The sequence below is a fragment of the Micromys minutus genome (assembly GCF_963924665.1).
Source record: "Micromys minutus genome assembly, chromosome: 4".
NCBI classification, from domain to species: Eukaryota; Metazoa; Chordata; class Mammalia; order Rodentia; family Muridae; genus Micromys; species Micromys minutus.
The window spans coordinates 16762814-16778548 of record NC_137973.1 but is presented as its reverse complement, the minus strand read 5'-3'; the positions used below and the strand labels follow the sequence as shown (position 1 = coordinate 16778548).

The following is a 15735-nucleotide window of genomic DNA, read 5'->3' as shown; positions in this document are numbered from 1 at the left end:
AGACTTAAGGGCAGTCAGTGCTCTTAACCACTGAGCCATCTCTCCCACTCCTCAGCCTTTGTGACTTTAACATACATCTTAGTGGGACGTTTTGTTGTTTTGAGTTTGTTTTGTTTTTGAGACACGTTCTCTATTACATACCCCTGGTTGTGCTGGAGGTCACTGTGTAGACCAGGGTGGCCTGGAATGCACAGGGATCTGCCAACCTCTGTGCTGGGATCAAAGGCCTATGCCACCACACCCAGCCGGAGTTTTAATAGCCTTGTATACATTTAAAATTTGGCAGTGTGGGTCCTAGTCATCAGACTTGGTTTTGACAGACATCGACAGGAGTATTTCGTTCATAGGGTCAGCTAGTCTGAGTGCTAGCAGGTTCTCATTCCATTGCATTTCTGCTTTTCTCCACAGTGACTGTCTCACACACACACTCACACACACACATACTCACATACATATACACACTCACACACACACATACACACTCACACACACACACACACTCACATACACGCTCACTTACACTACCACACACACACACACCCGTCATGAAGTGTAGGCTGGCCTGTAAGTGTTGGGTAGCTCCCACCCATCAGCCTGGGGTCATATGGCATGCCTCACCGGTCATACCTTGAACACTGACTGCCTCTGGCCTAAGGGCAGAGGACAATAAATGTTGCCACCATGCTCCATGTCAGAAGGTAAGGGTGCCAGGTACAACTTAGAAAACACATTGGTGACAGAAGGGACAACAGAGCTTTCTTCTTCTTTTTTTCCTTGCAGTTGAGGTTTAGGAGAACAAATCTGTTGCCCTTAGTGAATGTGCTTCAGATTAACCACCATTGCTTGAAAGGGGAAGGCCCAAAGGCCCCCAGCTCCTCACACAAACTGGCCTTCTCACTTGTGGGAGGGAGCGCTAGCTTTTGGGGCATGCATGTCGAGCTTGTGTGAAGCCCTTTGCGTATTTTACTTAATCCACAGAGCACGTTCATGAGGTCAGCAGTTGCACATTGATCAATCCAGTGGTGAATTGGAAGGGAAGCCTTTGGGTTTGAGTCCAGCTGTTCCTGATCGTATTCACACGGTCTACTGCGAAGGTTTCGTCTTCCCTCCTTTATCCACCCGCCCATTTATCACCCACACCTCAGAGTCTTCTTGTCCTATAGTACAGTCTGCCTGAGCACTTGGCACCCTCCCGCCTCAGGCACTGCTTTTAGATTCTGCTTTAAGCTACCTCTGCTGCTGGTCACTGCAGCCTGTAGCAAGCAATGTGAGGAGCCTGGCTCCCCGCGCCTTCCACTCCCCAGGTCTGCTTTCTTAGGGCAGTCGGCTATCTGATCTTATCAGCCGTCGGCTTTCCTTGGCTGCTCTTTGTGTTCAGAGCTTATCCTGTCTGGGCCTGCATCTGTCCCATCCCCCAACTCCAGGACCTCATAGGGCATCTCTCCCTGCCTTCCCTCCCTTTCCTGTGCTGCACTCTGCTGCTTTGTGGTGATTGCGCTAGCTGGTCATTCTTCACTTCTGGTTTAAAAGTTGACTTAAGTCCTTGGTGACTTCTGTTCCTCACTCCTTAAATCTCCCTGTTTTGAGACAAGGTCTTGCTGTGTAACCAGGATGGTCTAGTTCTGCAGCAGTTCTTGCTGCTGTAGACTCCTATAGATGTGAGTCGCTATGCCTGGCTCTGAGACCCTTTTGTATCCGTTATTTACTTTTCCTTTTGAACTTCATACAGTTTGTAGTTATGTATTTATATGTAAGCATTAGGTGAATAACATCCCCCAGGAAGCCCTGAACTAAACAAGGCAGGCCTCTAGTCGGTTTGATTAATTATTGATTCCCTTGCACCTACTACAGAGCCTCGAACACACTGCAGACTAAATTCGTGTCGCTAATGATGTGCTTAAAGCACACTCTGCAGATAGTTCCTCTTTCTAACCAAATTCTTTACTGCTGAATAGACCTGCATTTTCTTAACATCTTTTGCTTGGGAGCAAACTGTGTGTTCCTTTTTGCTAATCCTCATGGTTAGCAAACGCATTTGGTTTCAAAGCCTCTGTACCAAGCCAGACATGCTAGGGTAACGTAATAACCTTCCGAGGTGGAGCTGCTGCTGCCAGGGGGTGGCTCACGGAGGCATGGTGTTCCTCCACCTGCTGTGCTCTCCCCAGACCCAGGCACCCTGCTTAGCCCTGTCTTGTGGGTCCTTGCAACTTCTTTCTGCCATTTGTGCCCAAACTGACTATGGAAGGCAGTGCATTGTCTCCGGTGAATTATTATTAGAGCAGGCTTGCCGCTGTTGGCATGGGGGATGTGAGCATTTGCGCAGCCAATTTCTGAGCACCTTGGCTGGACATGGTCACACTGACTGTTGCAGATAATCCAGCTTGTCTCTCTTTTGAATCCACAGTTGGTCGTGTTCGGAGTTTGACTTGAGTGACATCCGCCTCATAGTGTACCAGGACTGTGAGAGGAGAGGCCGACAAGTCATGTTTGATTCCAGAGCTGTTCAGAAGATGGAGGCGGCGGCGGCTCAGGTGTGAGATGCTGACTGGCTTCCAAACCTCCCTGGTGTGTTGTACGCTACCTGCAAGGGTGCAGAAGAAGCGAGTAGAGCCTGTGTCTGCGAACACAATCATGGCAGGCCAACAGTGGACCATTGACATCAAGAAAGATGCAATTGCTGGCGATTGTAATCTAGTAGGATTTTTGTAAGCATCAAGCATAGTGAGAAAATACATTGCTGAATGTTTGCCAGAGGAGGAGGCCATTCTCTCCAGATTTTCTCATAGATAGTAAAAGGTGCCAAATGCAGCTCAGGCTTATTATAACCCATCACTAGATAGGCTGGGGTAGGAAGGGGTGGGTGTTGGGGCTAGCCTGGGCTATGAAGTAAGGCCGTGTTTCAAAAACTAAAATAAATGAGAGGAGTTATGTAGAACAAAGTCAAACAAAATGAAAAAGCTTTCTCACTGAAGAGTCTTAATAGACTGATGTTCACTGTCATCTTACCTCTTCTGACTAAGGAACTGTTGTAGGGAAGGGGACGGAGGGAGGTGGGATGGGGAGTAAAGGCAGGAGAGATCTTGACCTCTTTGAGCCAGACTGGAAAAGATAAAAATAATACCGAAGAACTTTGTCCTCCCTGGTCTCCCAGGATTCTTCTAATCTGTAGTCATGGCTAGACCACTCATTTCAGTTCAGTATTTGTTCAGATTTACAGATTAAATAAACCCACTGATACTTACTCTTATCTTGTTTAACTACTTGCTTCCGATACTGACCAAATTCTGGTCATCTATAGAATTTGTAGCTAAGTAAATGAACAGTTACCACATGGCCTTTTATTCAAAAAGGCCAGTGGGCTGTTTTCGAGCCTCATTTTGATATGTTAAAAATTATTTGGTGGGAGTATGTCTGCTACTGACTGTGTGTAGAAGTCAGAGGACAACTCTGTGGAGCTGGTTTCTACTTCCACCTTTATGTGGGGATCAAACCTAGTCACAAGACTTGTGGGACACGTTCTTTTTACCTACTGAGTCATCTCGCTGGTCCTTGTTTTCCAGGTTCTGCTGAGGATCTTTGTTTGCAGGAAGGAAATGTTTGGTTTAAGGCAGTCCAGTATATAATGCATATACTTAGAGAATTCTGCCAGATGGCTTAGTGGGTGGGCGTGGTGGGCGGGCTGAAGAGAAACCAGAGGAAGCACTGATGACTCACGTTTGCTTTAGTGGTAGGTGGGGATCAGAGGCCTAGGTGAGCCAGCACTTGATTCTTTATTTGCTGGGCAGGAAGGAGACAGCTCTCCCAATGCTTCTGACAGATGGCAGACTTCAGACAGCTTAGCTGAGCACTGTCCATCACTGGCGCTGCTGTGGTTGCAGAGAGAGGGGGAAAATGACTTCATAGGGAACTGAGTCAGTATACCTCATCAGGGATAACTTGATAATCCCGACATAGGCTTTCTTTGAAGTACTCATTAAATCAAATGAGCAACTTGGGCTGAAGAACATTCTTGTAGCTTGCAAGGGCTACAGGAGAATCCATTTGGTAGCTTTCTTACTGCACCAGGTGCTGTTTCCAACTACAAGTCAATGTGCTATGCTCCTGCAGTGGGACTTCCTGTCACCAGCTTTCAGCCCTCCAGGAGGCTGTTTCTGGTTTAAGTGGTATTAAGTAACATCTGGGGCTAAAGGGTTTGTTGAGAGAATGCAGGATGTTCAGGATTAACCCTATACCACTTCAAATTCCATCACTGCAGGAGTGCCTGCTGTGGACCAGCACTGCTTGTGTTTCCTTTACATTCCTTTTCCAATCCAACCCCTCCACAACCACATGCGCTTGATAAGCACAAAACACCCTGAGTTTGAATTGCACGTGACTGCAAGCATGTGTGTTAGACCACCAGTGTGACTGTCACACTGGAGATAAGATAAGCTGCTATTGCACCCACAGGTTCCCTAGCATCCACCACGGAAGGAAGGAAGGAAGGAAGGAAGGAAGGAAGGAAGGAAGGAAGGGAAAGAGAAAAGAAAAGGCAGGGCAAAGAAAACTCAGTAGAAGTCTTTTCTATCCTGGGGTGGGGGAGGGTCACTCTCGATAAATAGAAGTGAGCACGTGAGGGAATGTGGAGTAGGTAATCCTGTTACCTCTGACCTTTGAGGACCAGGTTCCCATCACATGCTCCAGGGTTTGGACCTCATCTTTCACAGCACCGTGCTGGTGCTTTACTTTCCTGTGGCACTAGGAATGCTAGAAAGAGGATGAGAAACACAAGCCTGCGTGTCCAGGCCAATAGGTTTCTTTCTTAGTGGCATTCAGTTGGCAAAATTTTGAATGTCACCTTTCTCCTCATGAGCTCCATATATTATGACTGTACAGTACTGAAGTCTAAAGCCCAGAACAGGGAGCATTTGTTTATGACTTTACTGTATAAAATAAATGTAGGTACTGACATGTGAATTATTTACAGAGAATAACATGTCTACACAAACATACCACCATTTTCTGGGTAGTATCCCTTTCCCAAATGTTCCAGACTCCCAGGAATGATATTTTCATTATTATAAAGAAAACCTAAACAGAGCATTTGGTTTTAATGCAGTTCAGGCACCTGGATGCTTTAACAGATTTCCATTTGATAAAGCATCCTGATAGACTTGATGATCCGTCACCTTACCTGCCTCTCTTCACCCAGAAAGCAGAGGATGTCCCTATTAAAATGTCAGCCAGATGCTGTCAGGAAAGCAGCGGTGGCAGCAGCAGCAGCAACAGCATCTCTTCTCACAGCTCTGGAGGATCTTCACAGCACACTAAGGAGCAGCTTCCAAAGTACCAAGTAAGACATGTTGTCTCTAGAACAGCCATGGACGTGAGCATCTCAGTAGAGGGGTGCTATTGTGTTGACTTGTTGTCAGGTTTGTTTCTGATGACAATAGCCTCTGACTGGTTATGTAGCCAAGAATGACCTAGAACTGATTTTCCTGCCTTCACCCTCCAAATTCTGGGATTACAGGTATGAACCATATCAGCTCATTTATGAGACAGTCTTCCCTTCTAGCGAAAGCAGCTATGGAACTGACCTTGTAACCCATGCTGATCTCAAATCATCCATCTCAAGCTCAAGCTCCCTAGTGCTGGGATTACAGGCATGTGCCACCATAACCACCTTCCCATGTTTTTATTTTTAAGCCTGTAACAGAGTCTTATCTCTACCACTGCTGGTAAAACAAGGTCGGGGTGATTATTCCAGCAGCCACAAGCAAGCCTTGAATTTGAAGACCTGTGTGGTCCATTTGCCCATAGGTTACAGGGCTCAAAGCTAGGTGAAAATCCCAGTTAGCACATGGTCTTTGTTCCAAGAAAAGCCAGGTTATAAAACAGACGGAGTAGGTGGAACTTATTAGTAGAGAGTATGAGAAATCAGTTGGCTTGTATTTGAAGTGGGAAGAGGTTGATCTGAGTTATAACCAGAGATGAATCTACTCTCAATTAGCAGGACCCAAAGTTTCTTTTTCTCTTTCTTCTTTTGTCATTATGAGGTGTGTGTGTGTGTGTGTGTGTGTGTGTGTGTGTGTGTGTGTGTGTGTGTAGATGCATATATATTGGAGTTTAAAACACAGAATAATTCAGAGAAGCACATGGGAGAAGTGTCCTTTATTCTTTGAGCTGAGAGTTTATTTGCATGGGCTGGCTATATGCTCATGTGCTTGCAACCCATTAGTTAGCTTCTCATTCCTGTCTGTAAGGGTGCCAGCATGGCCGAGCACAGTCTGCAAGAGCATGGTCCTCACACAGGGCCAAATGTTAGGTATCCTGCTTATCAGATACTCACATTGTGAATGTAACTGTAGCAAAATTAGAGTTACAAAGTAGCAACAAAATTTTATGCTTGGGGTCAGTGCAGCAAGAGGAACTGTATGAAAGTGTCATGGTTAAGCATCCATTGCTCTTCAGATGCTTTATAGCTGAAGGAGAGGTCTTGACCTAGAAAGAAGTCATAGGGGATTTCTTGTGTAAACGGTGAAGCATTTAAAGAATGCTGGACATGGAGTAGGAGTGTTCTCCATGAACTCGCCACATTCAGGGGGTGATTTTAGAAAGAAAAGGTTCAAGTAGGAAGGAAAGAGTATCAAATATGGTTGGTAAAGCAAACTAGAACATGTCCACAGGGTTTGAAGGAAGATGGAAAATGGGAGATGGCGACCATGGTTAGAGCAGACAGGATCAACTAGGCAAAGCCAGGCTTTGTCAAAACCTGGAATTTAGCACCCCGTCCTTCAAATAAAAAGATGGTAAAAAGGCAGCAGAGACTAGTTGGAAATGGTAAGTGTTTCTGAAATATTTTTACAAAGTTTTAGAGCAGTAAGACCACCTTTATCTCTTAGATTCTCACAGAGTTCTGCCTGAAGTGTAAATCGCTTTTCTTTGCTATGATAAAGCACTCTGACCAAAGGAATTCATTAGGGTTTATGGTTCCAGAGGGTCAGAGCCTATGATGGCAGACCAGAGGCATGGTGGCAGGAGCTAGAGGCTGGGGTCTCACATCTTGAACCTCCAGCATGAAGCAGAGAACAAACTAGAAGTGGCAGGAGTCTTTACCTCTCAGAGCTCTCCCCCAGTAACATACAAGGCCACTCCTCCCAAACCTACCCAAACACCAACTGGTGACCAAGGGTTGGGACATCTGAGTTTACAGGGAGCACTCTCATTCAGATGACCACAGCTAGTGATTGTTTAGTTGAATAATGTCTCTTTTCAGGATCCGCTCAGTATCCAAAGAAGAGTTTTTTCTGTTGCCTTCATAGTTAGATTTTATAAATGGAGATCTTTTGATGTGTACCTAGATTGTCCCTGGAGCAGGAAATTTAAAAATAGTGATATTTGGGAATTATAGTGGGTAAGGTGACCGTCTGTAGCTCTAGGGAACAGTCGTGACAACCTACTCAACCAGAGACCCAAAGACCGGGAGACGGTGCTTTCTAGTGCATTGTTCCATGGAGTGTTTCCTTGTGTGCAGTACACGAGACCAGCGTCTGATGTCAACATGCTTGGGGAAATGATGTTCGGCTCGGTTGCAATGAGTTACAAGGGCTCCACCCTGAAGATACACTACATACGGTGAGGCTGCCCCTGTGCCACCTGTGAGGGAACGATGGTACTGACTTCCTCATTTCAGAAGCACATTTCTTTCCTCTTATTATTATTACTTTTTATTTTTTAGATCTCCTCCACAACTGATGATTAGCAAAGTCTTTTCTGCTACAATGGGCAGCTTCTGTGGGAGTACAAATAAGTAAGTGGGTTTTGTACCCCTTGTGTTTTTATGTCTGTTTCTAGGTAAATTCTTGAGGGTTAGAAGACATTTTAAATGACTAGCAAGGTAAGTGCAGATTAATGAAGGTTTTAGTCATATTCTAGTAACAACAAGTGGGAAGTTTTTAGACTTTCTTCAGTGGCCCTAAAGACAGGTGACTTTGTCTGTTTTGGGGAAAAGGCCTCATTAGTCCAGGCTGGCCTTGAACTCAACTGGATGTGTAGCTGAGGATGGCCTTGAACTCCTGAACCTTTATGCACTTTCAACCTCTAAGCAGAGATGCTTGGTGTACGATTGTTGTTTTGTTTTGTTTTTGAGACAGGGTCTTTCTGTGTAGCCCTGGCTGGCCTAGAACTAGCTCCGTAGATCCGGCTGGCCTTGGACTCGAAAAGACCTCTCTGCCTCCTGAGTGCTGGGTTAAAGAGATGTGCCTTCACCACTTGGCTGTTATTTGTTGTTCGATGCAGGGTCTCGCATCATAGGCCTGGGCTGGCCTTGAACTCACTGTATAACTCAAGCTAGGCTGGAACTCTGCGTGGCCCAGAAGGGCCGCAGCTCAGTGTGTAGCCTGCTATGGCCTTGAATTCATGGACCTCCTGCCTCAGCACCTTGAGTGCTGGGATTACAGACAGGCGCTACCATGTTCAGTTTACATTTTTAAAATAATTAACTTGTACTTTTAATATAAAACTTGAAGGTCATAAGTTAAGGGGCATACTTGAGCTATATAATAGAGGCAGTTTTTTTTCCAAACAACCCTGGGGCTGTGTGTGTGTGTATACATACATAGATATAGATATATAGTTTGTTTTCATTCTACTGCATATTTTGGGACCACTAAAAAAGTAAGTCTTTGACTACCTTTCACAAGATAGTCACTTACCTTTGGAGCATCATGATTTATGCTCATAATAGAAATTTATGTTTATTTTAATTTTATTTATTTTATCCACTCATATATCATGATCAGTTTCCCCAGTCTCCTCTCCTCCCAGTCCCTCACCTCTCCTGCTTCCTCCCCCTAATCCACTCCCTCTTCATTTCCCTTCAGAAAATTGCAGTCCTCTCAGAGATATCAACCAAACATGGCATATCATAGTGCAGTAAGACTAGACACTTCCCTTCATATTAAGGTTAGAAGAGGCAACCAAGTAGGAGGGAAAGGATCCCCAAAGGCAGGCAAGTGTCAGAGACAGCCCCTGCTCTAACAATCCTACTAGAAAACCAAGTTACACAACCATAACATATATGTAAGGACAAAGGTCAGACCCATGCAGGCTCCCCAATTGTCAGTTCAGTCTCTGTGAGCCCCTTTAAGCCCAGCTTAGTTGATTCTGTGGGGTGTTTGCGGTGTTCTTGTCCCTCTGGCTTCTGCAGTCCTCCCTCTTTCTCCTCCTCCAGAGGATTCCGCAAGTTTTGCCTAATGTTTGTTATCTGTGCATCTGTTTCTGTCAGTTCCTGGGTGAATCCTCTCTGATGACAACTGGGCTAGGCACCAATCTGTGAGAACAGCAGAAAATCATTAGGAATCATCTCATCTGCTTTCTTTTTCCCAGTCGTGTCTGGTTCTATCCTAGGTCTCTGGGCTATCCAGCCTCTGGGTCCTGGCCTCAGGGGGTGGACTGCCTTCAGCTGGACCAGTCACTGGTTGGCCACACCCACAATTCCCGTGCCACCTTTACCCTGGCGTGTCTTGCAGGCAGGACAGATTGTAGGCTTTGTGGCTGGGTTGGTGTTTCAGTCCGTCCACTGGAAACCTTGCCTGGCTACAGGAGAAACACTTCTGATTTTCAGGGAAGGGGAGCTGTGCAGGCATGATCTGTGTAGCTGTAGTCCAGGCTGTCATGGAACTCAAGGTTCTGTTGCCTTTACTTCATGAATACAGACACTGGAGACATGTGCTGACATTTGCTTTTCTACCTTTTGAAGAATGTCTTTGGCATAATGTAAACGCTTGTTTATCCCACTAACTGTAAAAATATTGAGTTCATTCTAAAATAAAATTTTTATTGTTCTGTGTATTTTTTCTGTGTTGATAGTTAGCTCCTCGTTCTACTCATTTTTATGAGTAATTTTTATTTTCTTAAAGGGAATCATATTTTCCAATATGTCTTACCCCTGAAACAGATTGCTAAACTAATAGATACTAGCCAAGACTTAAAAGTAATTTCTTTCGAGTGTTATTTGAAGACCCTTGAAGTGAATACTGGTATCTTAGGTGTCAGTTTCTAAAGCCAGGGTTAAAAGTGAATAGCAATATGGAAGATGTTCGTTCCTGGAGCACAGTTAGTGTGGTGTCTCATCTCAGATTCCCCAGTGGTTAAGAATGTTCTTGTGTAGGTAGTGGTGTAGCTTGGTCACTTCCAAACATTTTTATTTTCTTCCAACAGATCGCTCCCAACCTATTATTCTAAATTGTTGTTATTTATTACTGTTGTTGTTGTTGAAACTTATTTTATAAAGAAGAATTTTGAGTAACTGATCAGTTGTCTGTAGTTAGGAAGCTATTAAAACCTTTTTTGTTAACCTCTTGTGTTTTCCTTCCCGTCTTGATTTAGCCTGCAGGACAGCTTCGAATACATCAACCAAGATCCTCAGGCCGGAAAACTGAACACAAATCAGAACAGTTTGGGGCCTTGTCGTACTGGGAGTAACCTAGGTAAAGGAGACAAGTGAACAGACAGTTGGGGGCGTGGTTTGCTCCATCTGTTTGTTGTGTTCTGGTTTAGTTTTGCGTTATCTTTAACCTGTGTTTGTTTACTTGTGTGTGTGCCTTGCGTCTTCTGTGTTCTGCTCCAGGTCTGCTGCAGGCGTGCAGCGGCAAACTACTGCAGGGGTTGTCTGAAGGAGGACCTCTCCGGCTCACCCGGAGTGCTTCTTTCTTTGCAGGTTTGTGTGGAATGCTGAGCACAGTGTGACCCACACACGTTAAAACTCCTATGCAGGTTCTTGGGAAAATAAATCCATTTCTTCTTCCCTAGAAACCCAAAGGGCTTTCATGGCAGGAGATGCTAACTTTAAATGCGGCTAGTCATGTTGTTTTGAAGTTTCAGCCATGTTCTGTTGTGAATGTCTTTGCTAGTGGTCCAAATGTGAGCTGACTGATAACAAATGAGCCCTTAGTGTTTCTAGGAGAATTGATCTCTTCTGATTTCCCAGGCCTCTTCTGCTGCTGTGAGCTGTTTCGCTTTGCTGTGCACCTCTCTCCCATTTATTCACCTGACCCTTACCTGCATGGAGTATCTAAGTCACTCTATTAGGAGCGTGGGAGGGCTCAATCACACCTCTCTCTCTCTCTTCCCTTCCCACCACCCCCAGCATATTAACTTAATCAAATTATTTAAATGCAAACGTCAAGGTTCCATCCAGGTGTGATAATCTTGATATTTTGGGTATTTTCTGGGACTTAACTGGCCTTGCCAGCAGAGGTTGCTCAGTGTCCTTTGTAGCATGATTAAAAAGCATAATGTTTCTAACATTTAAAGTTGTGAGGAAGGCAAGTGGAATATTTTTTCCCTTCTGTTCCTTTTCCTGGCCTGAAATACACTAAGCATTAGAGTTTTCTGGTGCCTAATGAAACTGATACGACCATCCCAGCTCCTTAGAACAATTAAAACATGGAAAATAAACATGTTTCTAAAAAATATTAGCAAGTGTGTTATTCATCCACAGCAATGACTTGTTGTTCATTGTAAAATTTACTAGAGCAAATTCTCCTCTACCTTTCAGCCCTGTGAGTGTACAGCTCAGTCTGAAGCCTTTTGGATAGACCTGCTACTGAAGTGTGCTTTTCTAGATTTATGCCAGGACATGAGTTTTTTCTGAATAACTACAATACCATGTATGGGGAAAAGAACTGGAGGGAAAAGCTGTTAGGAAGTTAATGTTTCTGTGTCTGCCAAGAGACTGTTATAAATAAACATTTCTAGAACTATGAAATGGTTTTTAACTATTTCTCTTCCTAAGCTGCTTACACCTATTACTGAAACTGATTGAAGTATAAAGCTTTTGAAAATATCGTACTGTTAGAATATACTAATGATGAAGAAATGTCTAAAGTAGAATGCTGGCTGTATTTACCGCATGGATGGTTTAATGTGCATGCTCATTTTTAATAGCTGCCGTTCAGAAGAGTCTGTAGGCTCCAGCATAAAGGCAAATGGGTGCTGGCTTTCTTTCTTGTGGACTTTTTATGTATTCAATTTGCTTTCTAGTTAGATGCTATCATATATTAGTCCTTCAGTAGCAGTAGCCCACTTTGAAGCCTAGGAATGACTGGAGCCATCTTTTAATGCCTTTGCCTCTGCTGAGCCTAATAACGTTTCCTTGTCTCTTTGTCTTAGCGCACAGCACACCTGTGGATATGCCAAGCAGAGGGCAGAATGAAGACAGGGACAGTGGCATTGCTCGATCAGGTACCTCCTTGTGCTGCTTCTGCGTGGACGGCGGGCTCTCTGAGACGGGAAGCAGGAGCCAGCCTTTGCTCTGTACTCCCCCAACCCCTTCTTTCTTCCTCTGTAGTCTAAATCTCGTGTGTCTGAGGATGTGAAACTTTGATGGTCATCATCTCAGAACGGTTGTGCACATAGGCTAGTTTTATCTCTCACTTAAATTTGCATGACACTGGTGTATGGTAATAATTTTTTTCCCCCAGCGGAGAGCTTTGTTAAGCCAATTGTACTAGGAATTTGTTTGCTGACTGCTTAGTCAGCAGATGGAGCAGGCCTGTGGTCACAATGAGAGATGCTACCAGCTGACTACCACCACCCTTTCTATCCTGTGATGCCGATCTAGATTGTACCTTAGTTCCCCTTCTCTGCTCATTTAGAGGCCTAATCTTGCCTAAGACTGCCTTAAGATCCCCCCAGTTTCAGCTTTTGTACAAATCCGTTTATAATTTTTAATTTATGGTACAGATCTGAGGTTAGTTCCATGTTTCAAGGACCCAACAAGGAGACATGTTGGGTTTTGCCTGATGAAAATGCATTCTACAGTCAGCCTTTCAATGAGAACCAGGAATGTCCTACTGGTTTGTCCCACGGCCTTTGACTCCCTTTACTAGAGGCCCACCCGCTGAGCTAGACTAGCTTCAGGCCTTGGTATCTTTCCTCCTATTTTTCACCTGCCTCAAAGCTCCTGGGTTGTTTCTGGGTAGTATCAGACCCCTGCAGTCACCCTTTTCATTTCTGTTCCCAGAGTCACTAATGAAATGCAATAGTTGATTAATCTCCTTGTTTGGTTTATATATGTGTACATTGGGGCAATTAATGGCTCATAATCAGCTAACTTTCATCATGCAGGACTTTCCTTAGTTTTCCCCAGTGCCTTCTTATGCTTGAAGAACACAGTGCATTTGGCTGTCATACCTACTAAGACTGTTTTGTTTTGTTCTTGAAGTTTGTTTTTGAGACAGGGTGTCTCTACATAGTCCTGGCTGTTAGGAAACTAACTGTATAGACCAGGCTTGCTGTGAACTCACAGAGATCCGCCTTCCCCTGTATGTCACCACACTGGTCTCTTCAGACATTTTTCCTCGGACCTTCTTTGTTTTTGATACTCATGATGGTTGGTTAGTCTTGGTTTCACTATTTGAATATGCTTGCTAGATGGATTTCTCATGATTAAACTGTGGTTGTGGGTTTGAGCTGCATAACCACAAAAGTAATATACCATCCTGCTCACATGGTGTCACGGGTATACACTGGCACTGTGATTTATGAGTTCAGTTCCTGACCTTGTTTATTAATGAGGTTGTATTAACTGGGTGTCTTCACTATGACACTGCTTTCATGCATGGGGACAGGAGAGGGGAGCTCTGACACCCTGTTCCAATACTGAGTTCTTCTGAGTTGCCTGTTGTTTTCTCTCCCTGCCTCAGAGTCGGAGTGTTTGTCGTTCATAGGCTGTCTCTGGAGGGCAGCACGGGTCTCTTGTGGATATTCTGAAAAAGTCTTCTGCATCTATATTTAAAATAAAAGCTGATTTAGTTACTTTTGAAAGAATTTTCAAGTTAGGGGGCTAGAGAGATGACCCATTCTGTAAAGTGCCTACTACAAAAGCGTTGGGGACCTGAGTTCAGCTCCATGGCCCACATGAGACCTGGCGGTGCACTTCTAGACTCTCAATGCTCCTATTGTGAGATGGGCAGTGGAGACAGGCGGGGCCTGAGTAGCTCTAGAGTCAACTGGCCTAGCATGCGTGCGCAAGAATAAAAAAGGAAAGAGACGTTTAAGTAAGGCCTTGGAGGAAGACACTGGTTGCAGGCGTATAGGAAGTAGCATTTCAGGACTTGGCATCAACAGCACATGGGTTACCAGGGCGGAGGGTGGAGCTCTCTGGCTTCTGACATGAGGAAATAAACAGGAAGACAACATTAACCAGAGTTGGGAGGCGTGAGGCCAGCAAGGGAGAAACAACTGAGGTTTTTGCTTTTTATTAGAACTGTCTCCAAATTCTCCAGTTGGGAATTATCTGCTGTGTTTAAAATGAGAAGTTGTCTTGATGAGGATGGGTCAGAGCACCGGAAATCTGGAAGTCTTGAGTCTACCGTAGTTAGTGTAAGACTTATAGGCTGGGCTTGAGACCAGTCTTCGCAGGACAGGTTAGTAATAGGCTCTCTTCCCCTTCAAGTGTTTGTATTTAGCAAGAAAGAAAACTATACCATCCTCACTGTAACTACATTTCCTGTGTCCTTACAGTGCCCAGTGTGAGGAAAGCCATGGATACTTTTGAACATTTCTTTTTGAATGAAGCATATGCAAATGAACCTTCAGAGTAAGAACAGACATTATTGAAGTGTTCGGATGAAATACATTTCAGCTTTGCTGCAGAAACAGCAAAATGGTTTCAGAGATGCTGGAGTAGAGTTATAATCTAATGAGGTAGCCAGGAGCCACCAGAATGACACAGGAGGCTGGGCATGTCATTTCACTATCAAGGAGCCCTGTGCTGAGATTGGAAAATTGTAGGTCTGTCTTTGGGAGAGGAGAAAGTCCCATAAGCAAATGTAAAGTGTGGGGTTTATTGTTTTGTTCTTTTGAGATAGGGTCTCTACATAGCCCTGGCTATCCTGGAATTTGCCCTATAGACCAGGCTGCCCTCAAACTCATGGAGAGCTGCCTACCTCAGCCTCCTGAGTGCTGGGATTCTTGATGCTTAACTGGCAAGAAGCTCCTTTTCCTTTCTGTGTCCCCATAAGTTTTCCTCTTTCTGTCCCGTATGAGGCAAGTTTTGTGCTACCAAACTGTCTCCCCTTTGCCTTTGAGACAGGCAAACCTTGAACTCCTCTCTGTAGTAGTCCAGCCTCCTAAATAACTGGTGTTACAGGCCCATGATGCCAAACACATCTGAGGGGACCTTCTGAAACTTTAAAGTCATTATGTAATCTTAAAATGGATTGCCTATAATTAATTTTATTAATTGTGCTTATTAATTTAATGTTTATTAATTTTCTGTATTTGAAAATGAGGGTCAGAGGCTGGGCATGATGACATATGTCTTTAATCCCAGTAGCAGGGAGGCAGCAACAGGTGGGTCTCTTTGTGAGTTTGAGGCCAGCCTGGTCTACATATAGTGAGTTCCAGGAGAGCCCAGTTACATACACCTGATCTCAGAAAACAAAATAAGAAAGAAGAATGAACAAGTGAGTGAGTGAATGAATGAATGAATGAATAAATAAAAAAGAGGATCAGGAGAGGGGAAATCTCACATGGATGAATTGGTTACTTTCCCCAAGTTTTAACTCCAAAAAGAGAGTGAAGAAATAGGCCAAAGAAAGAAATACATGTAAATAAGCTTTGTTATCTGATGTTGACTAAGTTATATCTGTGGGCTATGACTTTAGAGATCTGCAGTTCATACGCCAAGGAAGGATTCCTTTGTATTTAATATTCCTTTGTATTGTAAAGCCTGCTCACGTGTGCCCT

At 44.2% G+C, this 15735-nt stretch overlaps 1 protein-coding gene across 1 annotated transcript in view; it reads left to right on the top strand.

The window, feature by feature from the left end:
* Positions 1-15735, top strand: part of FNIP2 (folliculin interacting protein 2) — a 98796-nt gene that overhangs the window by 39389 nt on the left and 43672 nt on the right. Inside the window, exons 2-8 of the mRNA XM_080916280.1 lie at positions 2405-2531; positions 5192-5332; positions 7514-7614; positions 7718-7789; positions 10369-10469; positions 10610-10699; positions 12154-12225. Of these exons, the coding sequence (XP_080772406.1) occupies positions 2405-2531; positions 5192-5332; positions 7514-7614; positions 7718-7789; positions 10369-10469; positions 10610-10699; positions 12154-12225 (704 nt within the window). The remainder of the gene's footprint in view (positions 1-2404; positions 2532-5191; positions 5333-7513; positions 7615-7717; positions 7790-10368; positions 10470-10609; positions 10700-12153; positions 12226-15735) is intronic.